At 35.4% G+C, this 18543-nt stretch overlaps 1 protein-coding gene across 4 annotated transcripts in view; it reads left to right on the forward strand.

The window, feature by feature from the left end:
• mapkbp1 (mitogen-activated protein kinase binding protein 1) overlaps nt 1-18543 on the forward strand; it is a 51809-nt gene that overhangs the window by 15011 nt on the left and 18255 nt on the right. For 3 of the 4 annotated variants that reach the window (XM_051867291.1, XM_051867295.1, XM_051867294.1), the window contains exons 3-13: nt 3264-3326; nt 4263-4320; nt 8379-8549; nt 8817-8954; nt 9146-9328; nt 9518-9535; nt 12648-12808; nt 13801-13990; nt 15426-15563; nt 16895-17079; nt 17315-17406. In XM_051867291.1, coding sequence (XP_051723251.1) covers nt 3264-3326; nt 4263-4320; nt 8379-8549; nt 8817-8954; nt 9146-9328; nt 9518-9535; nt 12648-12808; nt 13801-13990; nt 15426-15563; nt 16895-17079; nt 17315-17406 — 1397 coding nt within the window. The remainder of the gene's footprint in view (nt 1-3263; nt 3327-4262; nt 4321-8378; nt 8550-8816; nt 8955-9145; nt 9329-9517; nt 9536-12647; nt 12809-13800; nt 13991-15425; nt 15564-16894; nt 17080-17314; nt 17407-18543) is intronic. The other variant, XM_051867293.1, reaches the window with a different exon arrangement.

Below are 18543 nucleotides of genomic sequence, written 5' to 3' on the forward strand. Positions count from 1 at the left end.
AAAATAATAATATATAAAAAATGACAAAAGCACATAAAACTACTTAAACTAAAATGAAAAGTTAAAAATAAATCAATTCAAAATGTTAATAAATACTGTAATAGTATATAAAATAATACAAAATAACACTGATGGTCATCTCATAACATAAGCACTGAATTCTTTTTAGAGTTTCCCTTCTGATGTCTGTAAAAACAGGCTGTGCTTTGGGTGCTTTTGTGGTTTATTTTTGAAAACAGAATCATGTCGCAAGACTTTATTAGGCACAATTCAGTGCCTTGGTGGTGTGTTAGCTGATTAAATTTGATGTTCTCTTGTTAAGGTTTATTTGCTGGCTTGACTTAGTGTAACCTTGTTTTCCAATACAAGTGTTGTGGAAAAACACTATCCTGCCCGCCCTGTTGAAAAGAGTCTTGGAAGAAGTGGCATTTAAGGCAGCTAAATATAAAATTGACCTCAATATAACACAATAATTCATAGCGTGCAGCAAACCAGTACCTCAAAATAGTTCAGACTTTCCATCCATTAAAAAAGATTAAGAAATGATGTAAAAATGTAGTGTTCGAAAACATTTACTCATGCTAATTTATACAATTCAAAAATGTATTACTGTATATAGAAATGAACATTAAAAGTGATTAATAAAAAGTAATGCTGTTAAAGCACTTCCTTTGAAGTGCTCTTTACCGCAACCTGGTACTTTCTAAACAATTATGTTTCCCAGCAAGCTGATAAAACCTGTGCAGAAGCAGCCAATCGACTGTTTTGGAAAACTTTAGCCAATATTGAGGTCAATGAAAGGTCTGAGTGTGGTTCATGAGTGAATGGTGTGTGGTCACATGTGTAAATACAAGGTCAGGCATATTTGCTGATTGTGCACTGATTCATATCAGCTTATCTTTGTAATGGGATGAGCCGTAGACTCTTACAACAGGCTTGCATAGTCATTGATCCGAGCCCTGTCAATCCCATCAGCAGTTTGGCTTATATATAGTGTAGGAGATCCATTAATGGTATTACTTGCCAACAATGAAGGTCCGCTACTCCACTCGTTTGCCTGCTTTTGGCATCAGAGGTTTATGGAGACATGAGTAATGTGCTATTGAAGCATGAGCTCATCTGTTCTGTCCCTCTCTTCTTAGACGTGCTCGTAAAGCACAGAGCTGGACGACAGGGAGGCTTTGACTTGACGGATTCCAAATGCAGCTCTTCTTGTGGTCGAGGGAGACTGAGTGCTTGTGTGGCTTTGTCTCGCTCATCTCTGCTACTGACATCAAAAGAAAGACTCTAGCAGTGCATTTGGATCTCTCTTTGTATGTGTGTGTGTGTGTGTGTGTGGTTTTTAAATTGACCTATAGAGCTGGACCTCAGCCAGGGAAGAGACCTTTACTCCGAAGATGTAGTTTCACCACAGCAGACATTTGATTATCTATGTAAAGCCAGGAGCGCTTTGCACGTTAGTTTATTCTAAGAATCCCCCACTTCCTGAACAACATGTGAAACTGTCAGCTGACATTTAGCGGAGAATCTGAAATTGTTGATGCCAACAAAGTTAGTGAATGTAAAATAATGAAATTCAAGTCGAATTTCTGTTGATAAGAACCCCTGTGATATGACTTTGACTTTGACAAAACAAAGCGGAATATAGGTGTGATTTAGGATATCCTGTTTACGTTCTACTAAGTATCTCAAATAAAACACTTGAATATCTGTCTTGTTTAATGTCATGAGCCTTAAAGGAACACTCCACTTTTTTTGAAAATAGGCTCATTTTCCAACTCCCCTAGAGTTAAACAGTTGAGTTTTACCGTTTTCGAATCCATTCAGCCGATCTCCGGGTCTGGCGGTACCACTTTTAGCATAGCTTAGCATAGTTCATTGAATCTGATTAGACCGTTAACATCTCGTTAAAAAATGACCAAAGAGTTTCAATATTTTTCCTATTTAAAACTTGACTCTTCTGTAGTTACATCGTGTACTAAGACCGATCGGCTGAATGGATTCGAAAACGGTAAAACTCAACTGTTTAACTCTAGGGGAGTTGGAAAATGAGCCTATTTTCAAAAAAAGTGGAGTGTTCCTTTAAAAACGTGTGTGTACCCTCCATTGTGAGTATAAATTCTAATATATATAAAAATATGAAGATTTAATAAATGTATATATAATTATTTATGTATGCTATATAAAAATTATATATTATAGTCTGACATTATTACATTTTATATAATTTATTATTCATTTTTCTTTTTTTATTGCAGTTAGTGTATCTGAAGGAGGAATCTCCTGTGGAAATGTGTGGCAGGGTGTTTTTATTTTTATGAAAACAGGTTTAAGCACTTAATTTCTCTGTATCAGCATTTTACCTTTAGTATAGGGACTTCAGCGTTTTATTTATTTAGTTATTTATTTGTGAGAAAATGTGTGTCTTTGCAGTTTTTTACTTGTTATTCTGTACTACAGACCTGCAGAGAGCTAGCATATACTTCATAAAAGTGTTCTATTCCCCAAATATTAAGGATTCTGCAGTGGTCTTTGACGTATTTCCTCTGTGTTCTGTTTGTCTCAATGCCTTCCTTTTCTGTCTGCAATACAGCAGGTCATTTCCCTGGCATTGTCTCAGACAGTCTTTATAGGGCTAACTCTACTGTACTCCTATTTAAAAGTTTGCAAAAGGCTTGTTTGTTTTTTATTCTTTGAAAAGGATTGTCCCTGTATTTGGGAAAAGAAAGACACACAGGACTAGCTCAACAACCAACACAAAACCCCAAAAAGCACACTAAATACTGTACTGAGTACCATAGTACACTTATGGTAATACCATGGAACTTTGATACATATAATACTCCTACCGAATGTTTAACAGAAACATAAACCATGATAATTACAATACATAGAACTCCAAGGTACTTCTAAGAATACCATGGTACTATCATGGTAACTGCTCTGACTAATAAGTTAACAGACAGATATGATGCTATGATTGTTACACTTTGGCTTTTAAAATCATTTAAATTAGTCTGATTTGTGCACTCATGCAGGTTTTTTCTCATTCTGAATTTAGGTAGTAGAAAACACTACTCTGATTTATGTAGTGAAAATGCTTGTGGGTTAGTGGTCAAAGATCTGAGCTGCTAACCCAAAGGTTGTCATTGAGTAAGACTTCAGTGAATGTCAGTCACCAGAGTAAAATATTCAGTATGTTGTTTTGGATTGGAAAGTGTAATTTAATGACTATTCGACCCTTTCTTTTTGTTGTTTTATAGGTGTGTGGTGGTGCTACTAAACCCTAAGAAAAACAAACAACATCATATCCTCAATAGCTCCAGGTGAGACTTTCATACTTCTGTAACCAAGCACAACATAGATAAATGTCACCTTCTATGGTTCATTAGCTCCTCTAGTGTACTAGTACATTCATTCTGGCGATGTCTATCAAAGTATAAAAAAGTGCTTAAAGGGCCGGTTCACACAGAACAGAAAAACAGCAAGATGCAGGTCAGTAGAATGAAAGAAAAAAAGGGCTAGAGATGCCTTTTTTAAAAGTTGATCTTCTTTTAGCTTGAGCATCATATTTATAGAATGTCACATAATGCGCGAGATGCTGCAAAAGACATGAGCGCAATGGTTAAAGACGTCTGTCTAGCGTGTTTAAAACAAAAACAATGGAAAAGTAGTGCAGTGGAATGGAAAAACATGTTCTGTGTGAACAGCGTGAAATGGAAGTTGCAATAGTCTTTTCTTTTCCTATTGTGATGAATATCCTTGTGAAATGGCATCTCGAACAAGAAAAAATTTAGGGAAGGACTTGATTTTGTCCATGGAGAATTGATTGGATGGTTGTGGTTTGCTATTGGTCAATCTCACGTGAGTGACAGGTTGCCCCGCCCTCACACCATTAAACACGTCATCAGAGAAGAGAAGAGGTGTCGCTGCAATAAGAAGTTATTTTGATTTAAAGATTATGAAAACAATAAAGATGTGCATTGATTAATAATTTATAATAAATACTACAATATTCCATAAAAAATGGCAGTTGTCCATTTTGATTTCATGGTAAAATAATGAACACAACAACCGAACAGATAGCCTTGTCCCAAACTCTTTGTTCATGGTTGAGCAAATGTTGTAGTGTCCGGCAGGTCGGGCTGCTCAGACATATAATAAGCAATAGGTGTACAGACAGAGAGGAAGTCTCTGAACTAGCAGGATACATGCACTTTAACATTGTCTTAAATACTTCCGTCCACTCTCTCATTTCACAGGAAGACCATCACTACGCTCTCCTTCTCTCCTGATGGCAAATATGTGGTCACAGGCGAGGTGAGTATTCAATTCCTAAATATATCTGCGCTTTGTGGTTACATCACATGATCTAGTAGGAAGTCAGGAGCTCTGGAGCAGTATATCATATTTAGATAAAGCTGATGTAGCCGGGCTGTATGAAAATAAAGTTCTGTATCTTGCACCATCAGGCCTGTGAAGTATACAGTGTGCTGCAATCGCAATGACTAACTATCAGTGTCATTTGTCTGTTGTCACAGTGGAGTCAAGTACAGACAAATGTGATGACTATTGCTTCCCTTCCGCAACTCTGCAGCACTAACGTTTGGATTAGGAGGGATTTGTTGTCTTGCCTGGAATGTATAAATCATGCGAAACACAGACACAAAGTATTACAACCTTCAGAATAAAACTGATCGAAGCAAAAAGTAACAGCAAACAAGCACAACATAACATAACAATAACAGTATTTAGAAAAAGTATTAAAATTACTTTATTTGGTTTAAAGACAACATGAAATGTAATTGGCAACACATTTAACATCTGTAATCTGGCATATTAATAAGTTAAACAGAATATTAGAAGGAATAAATGTAGATGTTGATTTTATCTATTTGGATTTGATTGGATCATTTAGTCAATTGGTTTGATGTTATTGATATTAATATTATTTTCCCCTTTATGTGCAGGCTTGGTTATGTCATCTGAGTAGCAAAAAGGTGGTAGTAAAAGTTATTACATTGAAATTGTGTGTTACAAGTTTCCTGTTATCCTGAAATATCAGGGAATTTCAAAAGTGTAATTTTACAGCCCTTTGAAACAATGATGGAAAAGTCATGAAGATTTCTTTAGTCAATGTACATGTTTGTAGTTTTGCTTTAGTTGTAAAGTATTTATTATTCAGCTAAAAATCTTGTAGTAAATGCAATCTCAGAATTATTTTACTATTATACTGTATATAATAAAATTATTGTATTTTATAAAACGGTTAGTTCCTGTCCTTGATTCTGAATGGTCAATAGCTGTGTTTTATTCACGATAAAACACGGCTATAACCGCTTCACCCAACGGTTCTGTGTATCACTACACAACCACTTTTAGCAACGTAAACTGAATTGAAGCTTACTGTATTATGTAGAACTAGAAGAGTATTGTGAGAAAGAGATCGAGTGAGCAAGTTTATTACTTGCATTCAGATTTAGCATTTTCCTTCAGGTCAGTCCTATGTTCACAATAAAAAAATCTGTTTCAATGTCCGATGTATTATCTTGTCCTTTTAACATTTAAGGGGTTTTCCCGTGACTGACAGCGCTTTTGTCAGTTGCGTCTTGTTCTGTGTTCACAACAATTCAGTCTTTTCAATGTAAAAGTCTTCATACATACTCATACATCATGACATACTTATAAAGACAGTCTTTGCTGCCATCTAATGGCGTAATAATGTAACTTCTGTTGCTGTTCATGGTCAGGGACTATTTTTTTCCGGCGGAAGGAATGTTTTTAGTGAAAGTTTACTTCATGAAAGTTGCATTGATACATATTTTTGGCTTTAATATTTGTATTGTGTGGTAACCGTTTTATAAAAGCAAAAAGGTACTTGAGGCTAGTGCTGTATCGTGAATAAGTCATGGCTGAAGGATCGCTTCATGTCGTGCCTAACAACACCCTTCAGCCGTGACTTATTCACGATACAGCACAGCCTCGTACCTTATTGCTTATTGCTTATTTGCACTATGAAAACATTTTTTTTTTTTTCCCTAATGAGGATCCGTCTTCATTTCCTGACTTTCTTTCTTCTGTGTAACACAAAAGAAGATATTTTGAGGAACATTAGTATCCAAACAATATTGGTGACCTTTGCCTTCTATTGTATGGACAAAAAAACACTGAGATATTCTTCAAAATATCTTCTTTTATGTTCCACAAAAGAAAGAAAGTCAAGAAATGACATGAAGGTGATTAAATTATGACAGAATTAAAATTTTTGGGTGAACTATCCCTCAAGAATAATGTGCGTTGATGAAGTGTCCATAGTTTTGCTCAGCTGGCATGACACTAATGAATGGAAACAGTAGTGTTAACGCTGACCAGAGCTGTTTGGACTTTGTTTGCAAGGCTGAACATGAACACATATCCTGTCTGCTTCTCTAATCCACTAAATCATATGGACGGGTGATTTGTTTGTGTAGTTGTACATTTGTGTGTGTGTGTGTGTGTATGAGAGTGCAAAAAAAGTAATCCTTTCCGTTTTGAGAGGAGTTTCTTACTCCAGCATGTGAAAGTGATGTGAGTTTGTGCTTACCGGCTGCCATGGCAACAGGCGGCACCGTGCCAACCTGCACACAGACTGTGTCTGCTGTCATAAAAAGGTGAAAGCGAGAGCTCCAAGAAAGGGCAAAGAAAAGAGCATGTAGGGAGGAAGAGAAAGAAAGTGTGCCTGAAGCAAGAGACAGAAACACTCTGGAATCAGCATGTGTCTGCTAACTGTGGTTTGACCTCTGACCCCCACATTCTCACTCCGAAGCTCCAACAGTACTGAATGTTGTTTAGACGTTGATGGACAGTTGTGTATTAAAGCAGGATGTTGTGTAAGATTAATCAGAATGGCTCTTCGTTTATTCCTCCTTGTTTGCGGTGCATGATCTGTCTTGATCGGAGTTGTGTAACGTGGGATTGAACTAACCTGTCTCGACATCTCTGTTAGCGAGTTATTACTGTGTTGCACAAACAAGCATTGCACAAAATGGAAAAGTGCTCTCGAATGCATGTTTGCAATACATCAAAATAAAAATCCAAAGTTCCCAGTCAGAGAAAACAGGGAGTGGTGTTTTTTCAGGCCTGAAAATTCTGCTCACCAAGGCTGCATTTATTTGATCAAAAAATACTGTAAACACAGTAATATTGTGAAATGTTATTACAATTTAAAATAATTGTTTTCTGTTTTAAAATATTTTAAAATGTAATTTATTCCTGTGATGCAAAGCTGAATTTTCAGCATCATTACTCCAGTCTTCAGTGTCATATGATCCTTCAGAAATCATTCTAATATTCTGATTTGCTTAACATTTTTGTGGAAACCATGCTACATTTTTTTTTCAGGATTCTTTTAGTAGAAAGTTTAAAAGAACAACATCTGGTATATATTGCTCTTGTATTGAAGGGTTAATTCACCCAAAAATGAAAATTCTGTCATTATTTACTCACCCTCATGTTGTTCCACACCCGTAAGAACTTTGTTCATCTTCGGAACACAAATTAAGATATTTTTGATGAAATCCGATGGCTCAGTGAGGCCTGCATTGACAGCAAGTTAATTTACACTTTCAAACAGAAAGGTACTAAAGTTATATTTAAAACAGTTCATGTGACTACAGTGGTTCAACCTTAATGTTATGAAGCGACGAGAATACTTTTTGTACGCCAAAAAAACAAATAACGACTTTATTCAACAATATCTAGTGAAGGGCGATTTCAACACGCTTCTTCATGAAGCTTCGAAGCTTTACGAATCATTTGTTTCGAATCAGTGGTTCGGAGTGCGTATCAAACTGCCAAAGTCATGCCCCCCAGTGGTGAACCATTGAAATTTCGAAACGCTTATGACATAACGAAGCCTCGTTTACTGAAATCATGTGACTTTCAGGCTCCAGACCACTGATTTGAAACAAAAGATTCGTAAAGCTTCGAAGCTTCATGAAGCAGTGTTTTGAAATCGCCCATCACTAGATATTGTTGAATAAAGTCGTTATTTTGGGGGGTTTTTGACGCACAAAAAGTATTCTCATCGCTTCATAACATTAAGGTTGAACCACTGTAGTCAAATGAACTGTTTTAAATATGTCTTTAGTAGCTTTCTGGGCATCTAAAAAAGTGTAAATTAACTTGCTGTCAATGAAAGCCTCACTGAGCCATCGGATTTTATAAAAAATATCTTAATTTGTGTTCCGAAGATGAACGAAGGTCTTACGGGTGTGGAACGACATGAGGGTGAACAATTAATGACAGAATTTTCATTTTTAGGTGTTTGTAAGTTTGTGTAGAGTGATACTTGCTGACAACTCTCATAAATTATAATCTCTCTCTCTCTCTGTCTCTAGAGCGGTCATATGCCGGCAGTGCGTGTCTGGGATGTGGCGGAGAGGACACAGGTGGCGGAATTACAAGAACATAAATACGGCGTGGCATGTGTGGCTTTCTCCTCCAATAGTAAATATATCGTCAGCGTGGGTTACCAGCACGACATGATCGTCAACGTCTGGGCCTGGAAGGTGGCTAACAATATTTATACAGTCATAAAACACTCAAAATGGCTTTCATTTAGTTTATCATATCATATCTGTTGTTTGGATAACTAGATTTGCTTTTCCTAAAGGTTAAAGAATAGTATTAATGTAGTTCCACCATGCAAACTCTGATTCCTCTTATGATTGTTGCACTTTAATCAACCAATTACCTAAAAAAAAAAAGAATAGAAAATTCATAAATCATAGCATAAAATTTGTCATAAATTGAATATTTGTTTTTTTGTCTTTCAGAAAAATGTTGTGGTTGCCGCCAACAAGGTGTCCAGTAAAGTGATGGCTGTGTCATTCTCAGATGACAGCTCGTACTTTGTTACAGCCGGGAACAGACATGTGAAGTTCTGGTACCTTGACCACACCAAGTCGTCCAAGGTACGTGTCTAACCTGGCAGATGACAGCTAGCCTCATCTCTGCCAAATACAGTAGTTACAGTCTCACATAGACATCACCACAGACACCAAACCTGACCTCAATTGAAAGTGTCACATAAACTCCCAGTTCATACAGTACTAAATATCAGCTAGGTCTTAGATGAACGTCTCATAAGTGTCATCTCTCTCAGGTGAACGCCACAGTACCGTTATCAGGCCGCTCTGGTCTTCTTGGAGAGCTGCGGAATAATTTCTTCAGCGATGTGGCCTGTGGAAAGGGCCGGAAGGCGAGCAGTACCTTCTGTATCACTTCCTCTGGGCTGCTCTGTGAGTTCAACGACAAAAGAACGCTGGACAAGTGGGTGGAGCTCAGGGTGAGTGATGACTTAATGAAATTTTGTTTTTTCCACGTTAAGCTGTTTTCTTTCTCTGATATCAAGGCCCTTTTGTACACAGGGTGTTTCTAAGCTCTCTGTTGTTAAGCGAGAGTGTGTTAATTAACAATTCTGCTGCTGTTGTCATCTAATATTAGTCTGTTCTGCTTCTCCTCTCACACTGTCCAGAAAAATGACAGTTTCGCAGTAAGTTTCACATCAGGGCTGCGGGTTCAGCTGTCACGTCTCATTGTAAAACTCATTGAACGACATGTCACAGTGATGCTGTCAGTCATGCTCACCTGTACATTGGATGTTTGACCCCACTGCCTTCACTTGCCAGTTATCACTCTAATCTCAGACAAAGCATTTCAAGCATTTCAAAGCATTATGTATGACCAGGCCCACACAGAATCACCGCCCACAAAACACAATTTTACATACCCATCATTTGCTATATTCACTGCATATTTTGTGTGTGTGTTTAATTATTATAATTATTATTTAATATTTTTTTTATATTGATTTCAGTATATAGTAGTGGCCAAAAGTGATCTCCGGAGGGGATATTTGTTTTTAATGACCCTACAATTTCAGTTAAACCATAAAAATATGATGGTTCAATATCAATATATGAAAATATTTTTAAAAAATATTTTAAATATGAGGAAAAATGAAAGACTAAACTTAAAGTATTTATCTGACAAAATCATTTACAGCTACAGGTTTTAATTTACTATGCAAAAAAAAAAAAAAAAATGAGTGGAAAAACAAAAAGCTCCCATGAAAAGCAGACATTGACTACAACATAATTTATTATTAATATTTTGTTGGCTCTCTCTCGCTCTTGCATGTGTTCATAATTTCTTTGTTTGAAAGCCTCAAGCCTGGCCAAAAATTATGTCCGCACAATTTGACATGTTTCATTGTGTTTATCACAAATAAACCAATTGATTCCAAGCACAACTACACAATATGCTTACAAAATATTTAACCATTTTTAATAATACTTAAATACAGGGTGAAGATGTTACTCTTCCTAAGCCAGACATCACTTTTGGCCTCTACTGTATTTTTATATTTTTTATATTGTGTTGTATCCAGTGTTGGGTGTAACGCGTTACTAAGTAACCACTGAAAAAGTAAAGTAAGGGATTACTGTTCATTTTTAGGTAATTTAATTACAGTTACTTATAATGTACTTGCGTTACATACTGTAAATCAGTTCAACAGTTCTGTATAAATCAATATTGAATTTAAAATCTAAACTTGTTGTCTAAAGGTAAAAGTGAAAGCTGCCTCTTTAAAATCGTTAGCTGTAGTGCAGTTGAGCGCACCAGTTGGCTGTGTAGTCGCTGTCTGAAGAATTTATACAGTTATGACTATGCAGAGTTATTTTATATTTGATTATTCAATTTCTGTGGTATTTTTACTTACTACTATTAGACCTACCTGGAAAAAAATATATAGCATTGTTTTATTTGTATTTTTATATATTTTTACCGTAGTATCGACTTTGGTATCAAGTATTGTGCACTTTTGTTATTGTGCACTATTTGTTACTAAAAACATTTTAAGTATTATAAAGTAAATAAAAGTATTATAGTATATGTTTTAATAAAGTTAAAATGTTTTAAAAAGCTATAAAAGGCTAAACTCTTCCATGTTTGACTAAATTATTAAAAGAGTTTCCTTTCTATTGTCTATTTTTTCACAGTATTATAGATTTACTATAAATTCCCCAATATATTAATATACAGTCAAATCAATAATTATTCAGACATTTTTGATATTTTTGATATATTTTTACTGGTGGGTGCAGGACACTATAGTTCATTTATGTAAGTGAGGATAGCAAAATAAAGTAAAATGTGACATATTATACCCAAAAATTCTTCATACAGTGGACTACCAGTAAAATTGATAAAAACTTTGGAACCAAAAATTGTTCAGACACTTTGACCTGACCATGTTTTGCTTAAGTGTTATCTGACAGTTTAACTCTGAGATCTTGTCATATTTTATTACCATTTTTTTAAACTATAGTGAATAAACTATATTAATGAATGAAATGTTCAAGGTGTCTGAATAAATTTTGGTTTGACTATACCAGCATTCCATTGTTTTAATTTATTTAATTCTATTACTCTGCCTTAAAATGAAACAACATAAGATAAATGAGTAATGTCTATTGAAAAAAGGTCTGTTGTATCTCATGAAAGAGAAGAAAAGGCAGATTGGTATTTCAGAAGACCTTCAGAAAACCATGAGAACTAGGCGGAATGAATGTGAACACATGATTTAGAGCTGATATGAGATCGATTTGATTCCTCTCAAACTGTGAAAATGGGTCATGGCGAGAGCAGGTGGGTGCTGCACAATTCTGCTTTTGTGGCGACCCTTGTGCCCACTGCACAGAGAAACAAGAAAGAGTCAGAAGAGTGCCAGAAAGAAAGGGATACAGGGAGGATAATAGAGGATACAAAAGCCTCTCTGTCTAGCAGTTTATCAACTACAAGACCCCGAGTTACAACTTGATTATCTAAAAATGAACTTTGGTCTCTCGACGTAAAGCTTATTTAGCAAATACACTCCCCTGCCCATACCTTATCTCTGTAAATTAAATTATATGTCTGTGAAGGAGGCTTTTACAATCCCATATTAGATTTATCTCATCAGGAACATCTAACAGCTGATGGAAAAACACACAAATGAGCTCTTATTTTCCAACTTCTAACCTTCTAGGACACTTTTTTAATTTCATCTCTTTATGTCTGCCTGTTTCATAAAATTTTTATGTTTTATATCTCATCAGCTTTTATTTGCGGTCTGCGGATTGTGCATTTCCATGCAATTATCAGTGGAACATAATGAGACATCTCAATTTAATGCACAGAGCTCTCATTTTTTCCCCATGTTAAAATTCTCCAAACATACTTGGTAGCAACTTGGCCCACATGGCAAATTTGCCTTTGGATAGTATCATTTCAGATTTGATAATTTCTGCAGATTTCTTCACAAAATTCTGCATTTTTTCCACCAACTGCATATGTGATCATTTGTTTTATTACTAGAGTTGCACTTAAAGGACTGCGCCTTCTGTTTTTTTTTTTTTTTTTTTTTTTTACTGTTTTATATGCAGAATTCTGCTAATTTATTCCCCCACAATCAATGCAAAAAATGTAATAATAATAATAATAATACATTTAAATATTTAAAACAATAAATAAATAAATTTTGTGTGGGCCCAGTGTTGACTTGCTTCACTGGGATTTCACTGTTATTCAAATCAATTTCCCCATTTCTCTCTCTGTCTCAGACTAGTATGGCCACATCTCTGTCTGTCAGTGAGGATCTGATCTTCTGTGGTTGTGCTGATGGTACCGTGAGAGCGTTCAGCCCCGCTGACCTGAACTTTATCTGTACACTGCCTCACCCTCACAGCCTGGGCACAGACATTGCCGCTGTTACTGAGGCCAGGTAAGATGAGCCACATTATTGAGTAAAAGTTAAATAACCAAACTAAATTAGTCTCATTTTATCAATATATTTGCACTACACTTGAAGTACCATATACTGTATAATGGTATCAACATCTAATACCACTGCACTGACACCACCAAAATACTATTTTGTGATTGCTCAGAATCAGGGATATGTAAAATCCCTTTGTCAAAAGTCAAACAGTAGGATGAATGTTTTCACTTGGAAATCTCCAGAGATTTTTCTACTGTGGATGAGCTGCTGTCTGGTGTGTAGCATCATACATATGCAAATACCCTGAAACCATCCTGAAATCTCAGTCTGTTTTAAGATTCAGAGCGGATTCATGTAGTCTAGATGATACAGCTTAGCCAATGACATCTGTTTAGCATTCCCTGCTTTCCCTCCAGACTGTCAAACACACAAGACCTCTTAGTCCACCGCTCATAAATATGCAGACACTACTGCAAGGCTGAGACATGGCTGTTGACCTCTATTATATATTATATTGTTCAGGAAGACTGTTTTTAAGGCACTGAGATGTGTCTGTGTCTTTTTGAGTCTACTGTAATATTTTTTGACTACATTTTAGTAACAGTTCTTATCACTTTTTTTCCTGAGGTTTTGGTTTTATTTGTCTGTAAATGCAGGGCATGGTTTGTGTATGATCTTGATGGAAATGCTGGTCTTGTTTACATAGGTCATTTTACAAAACTGATGCGTCCCTCATTAACATGTGTGTAAATAATGACTTTAATCATGAACAAATGTACCATCAAAAAACTGACCCAAGCATTCCAGCAGACACACCACTCCCAGAATGCACACTGTCATTCTGTCTGTCTCTTTATAATTGGCAATAAATAGCAGTGGTCTAAGTGCGGGTTCTGCTTGGAAAAGTTTTCTCGTGACACTTCCAGAAGACCTTTTGTGACCTCGCGGTACAGCTGTCTTTACTGTCCCACTAATCCATCATGATGTCTCCACAGCCACCTCTTCGCCTACAAGGAAAACGTCCGCTATCCTGACGCGGTGGCCGTGTCCTATGACCCCACGAACCGCTGGCTGTCCTGCGTCTACAACGATCACAGTCTGTATGTGTGGGACGTACGTGATCTTCGTAAAGTGGGCAAGGTTTACTCAGCCCTCTACCATTCGGCATGCGTATGGAGCGTGGAGGTGAGGAATAAGATAAATTCATGCAAGGGTGTGACCGAAAAGCGAGTACTCATCAGGTGAATAAAATAAAATAAAATAAAATAATCAAAAATATAAAATAAAAAAATAAAAAATATAAAATAAAATATAAAATAAAATAATCAAAAATATAAAATAAAAATAAAATAAAAAATATAAAATAAAATAATCAAAAAAAATATATAAAATAAAATAATCAAAAATATTAAATAAAAGATAAAATCAAAAATATAAAATATATTTTAAAATAAAAATAAAATATAAAATAAAAATAAGAAATTAAATACAAAATAAAATAATATATAAAATACAACATATAAGGTAAAATAATGAAATATAAAATACATACAAAATAGTATTAGTAACTATTAAATAATAATAGTTTTCAGTTTTGTAAAAACTATTCATATATAGGTGCAATTTATATTTACCTACAAAACTAATTTCAAGCATTTTAACTAGAAGAACTATATCAAAAGGCTTTTATGATTATGGGAAAATTCAGTCAAGTGTATCCAGACTTCTGACTGGTGTGTATGGTAACATGTTTTTGTCATTTTTTCCTTTGATTGTCTTGTGTGTTGACATTTTGGCTGCTGAAATAATGTGAGGCAGGTCTTTTGTATTTGAGCCTCATGTTTTTGTCTTATTTTTGTGTGGCCTGATGTGAAGTCATACAAGGTTATTGTATTAATGAAAACCCACCCACTATACATTTCAACCAAGCCTTTAACTGCTGTACCTTGTTTTATATGTTATATGTTTGCTCTTTTTGTACCAGACGAAGGTTGTTTTAGTTCACTATGACAGGCTACATGTGTTTTAAAATCCTGAGGGATTTGTCAACATACAGCGTATACTGTATTTTCAAGCTGCGTCATGGACTGCATGCTCATATCGGAAGATCACAAGATTCATGACAGTGACTTCCCGTTTGGTTTGTTGTGTCTGTCTTTAGTTGTCTGGCATTTTCTGATCTCATCAAAGTTCCTGAAATATGTTTACAAGTACAGGCCTGAATATTCAATCAAAAAGAAACTGAAATATAGTGTATATAGTGTCTGTTAAAGGGTTTTGATGCACAATATGTGACAAACAGCTTCAACTGTAACTATATTCAAAATAGAGCGCAAAATGCCTTATTGTTTTTGCACAAACAGTTGTTACATGATAGAAATATCAAAGACACATTACATTGTTAAACAAATTAGTGCCTGTGTGTCATTTAGAAGGAAATTGTGTGCATAAAGAGGATCTGTGATGCTGCCCAGTTCAAAATCCTTCTTGTTTGATTTTGAATGCCACACTAGAGTAAACACACCTGTATTTGTTTGTACAGTATGTATGAGTTTGTGTGATTGTATTGCTTGCCAATGTTTTGTCGGGTTGAATCACATCTCCTTACTTTGTCCTGCAGGTGTACCCAGAGACAAGGGATGGAGAGCAGCCGCGTTTGTGTCCCGGATCGTTCCTCAGCTGTTCTTCTGACAATACTATCCGTTTATGGAACACAGACGCTCAGAACACCACCCTCAGCCGAAACGTCATCAGCAATGTGAGTTTTGTAAACTCAAGACTTGAAACAAATCTAACCTAAAGTGGCTTTTTGATGTTCTTACTGTTCAAAAGTTTGGGGTTAGGATTATTTTGTGAAAGAAATTATTACTTTTATTCAGCACAGACACATTAAATTGATGAAAAGTAACAGTAAAAACATTTATAATAGGATTACTATTTCAGATAAATGCTGTTCTTTCGAACTTTCTATTCATAAAAGAATCCTAAAAAATGTTTCCACAAAATATTAAGAAGCACAACTGTTTTCAACATTGATAATAATAAGAAATGTTTCTTGAGCACCTAATCAGCCCCAAACTTTTGACCAATACTGTATTTTCTTTGGAAAAACAAGCATCTGACTTATGAAAACTTTAGCTACTATCAGCTACTATAGCCTCAAAAGTCATTTAGACATTTAATCCACACTGCAAATTACATTAGTTAGCAAAGTATGGTAACACTTTAGTTTGGGGACCAAGTTTTCACTATTAACTAGTTACTTATTAGCTTGCATATTGGCTGTTTATTAGTTCTTATAAAACACATATTAATGCCTTATTCTGTATGACTATATTCTACATTCCTTAATCCTACCCAATACCTAAACTTAACCACTACAACAACTACCTTACTAACTATTAATAAGCAGTAAATTAGAGGTGTATTGAATATGTGTTCTTTAAAGTAAAGTGTGACCCAAAAAATCATCTCAAATAGCATTCATTTTAAAGAAAAATAAAACGCAAAATTATTTAATACTGTTCGAAATTAAAATGGCATATTCAGAAACTTTATCATTGTCAAACATTGGTGGAAGTTGGTTAAAATAATTGCAAAAACAGAACAGAAAAGTTCATTTAGTTCTGAGAAACTAAATTTGGGGATGCCACTTGCTTTGATACTTTAGTATATGATCTGGTATAACAATCAATATTCATGCATTTCAAGTGACTTAAAGGGATAGTTCACCCAAAAAATTAAAATTCTGTCCTCATTTACTCACCCTTAGATTGTTCCAAACCCTTCTTTGTTCTGTTGAACACAAAAGAAGATATTTTTAAGAATGTTGGTAATCAAACAGTTGACGGTAGCCATTGACTTCCATAGTAGGAAAAAAAATACTTTGGAAGTCAATGGCTACCGTTAACTGTCTGGTTGCCAACATTCTTTGAAACATTTTCTTTTGCATTCAACAGAAGAAAGAAACTTGAGGGTGAGTAAATGATGGCAGAATTTTCATTTTTGGGTGAACTAACCCTTTAAGTTTCTGTATCTGTATAAATGAAATTAACAAGTCACAGATTATCATTTTTTTTGCCACTAAAGGACCTTCAGAAGGTCATTTATATGGACAGCAACACGTCAACCCTGCTGGACACGGACTGTACAATCTCCAGTAACTCTGAGAAGGTCGACCCACAGACCTCAGAGAACCGGACGGGCATTAGGACCATGTGCGTGAGCCCAGACGGGTTGCACTTGGCATCAGGGGACCGCAATGGAACACTGAGGTCTGTTTTTCACATGTCTGCTTAACACTTCTACACTAATTGATTTTAGTTCATTGATCCTCTGAGATTTTAATGGAAAGGACAATGTGTGTTTGTGCCCATTCATGTGGGAAAAAATGTGTTATACTTTCTATGAAGACTGTATATAATGCAGTATAAAAATATTTGCAAAGTACATTTCTTCAGAAACTGTTTTTGTCAATCAGATGCTCATTAAACTACTTTTGCTTTCCAGAATCCATGATTTGGAGAGCATGGAGGAAATTATGGATGTTCAGGCCCATGACTCTGAGATCCTGTGTCTGGAATACTCCAAACCTGAGACCGGTGAGTGCTGAGAACACAGAGGATGTTTTCTTTATTGGTCTGTAGCCGATTAAATCCTGCACTAAGGTGCTGCTTAATACCCCAGTAAACAGGAAGTGCTGATCCAGCTCAGATGCTCAGCAGATGCTTCGTAACCTTGGAGTCACCACTTCACACATATGCCACAAGCAGCGTTTAAAGATAGTGTTTAAAGCGTTTAAGGACTTGAATTTATATCTTCTGTGTTAATATACCGTCTCCTGTCCCAACTTAATGTGAAGTGACAACAAAAAGCATGTCGTTTGTTAGCTTGATTCCTTTGGCGATGCTAGTGACGCAGAAATCAGCTTTAAGCTCTGTCCGTCTTTAAGCATCTGTGACATGCTGTCGGTTACCAGAGAAAATAATTTCTCATGCTTCAGTTCGTATAAACAACAAAAAACGTGCATTAGTAGTATACAGGTAAACAGCATAGTGCGTAAACATTTAAAATATGCAACTATCAATGTCACTATTTTCTGTGGTAATCGACAACATGCCACAGATGCTCCTGGTAATGCTTTAGTTTCAAATAACCCAAAATATTCCTTTTCAGAAAATTTCAAAGGAAATAAAGACGGGTGTCCATTCAAGAGAGTAGATGGTGATGTCACATGGTTACAGGAAACTGACATACCAGTAATAGTTGACTAAACAATAGTTCATCCAAAACATGATAATATACTTTGGAAACTGTTGGCACTTACAAAAAACTGTAGCAGTACCATGGTACAGTGATATGGTATAAATAGAATACCATGGTATTAACATTGTGATAATGTATTTATAATAGTATTTACTAATATGATATTTAGCTTTTATTTTTTATGTTTTCAGTTGTCATTTTAATTTTAGTTTTAGTAATTTTGTTGTGCTTTTATTTTTTGAATAGCTTATTTTTTTAATTTAAAAATATTTTTATTTAAAAAACATAGTCAAACCAAAAATTATTCAGAAATTTTGCCATAGGAATTTTGACATATTTTTACTAGTGGGTGCAGGACACTATGGTTCATTTATGTAAGTGAGGATAGCAAAATAAAGTAAACTGTGACATATTATACCCAAAAATTCTTCATACAGTGGACTGCCAGTAAAATTGATAAAAATCTGGAGCCA

The sequence above is a fragment of the Ctenopharyngodon idella genome, chromosome 17, assembly GCF_019924925.1.
Source record: "Ctenopharyngodon idella isolate HZGC_01 chromosome 17, HZGC01, whole genome shotgun sequence".
NCBI classification, from domain to species: domain Eukaryota; kingdom Metazoa; phylum Chordata; class Actinopteri; order Cypriniformes; family Xenocyprididae; genus Ctenopharyngodon; species Ctenopharyngodon idella.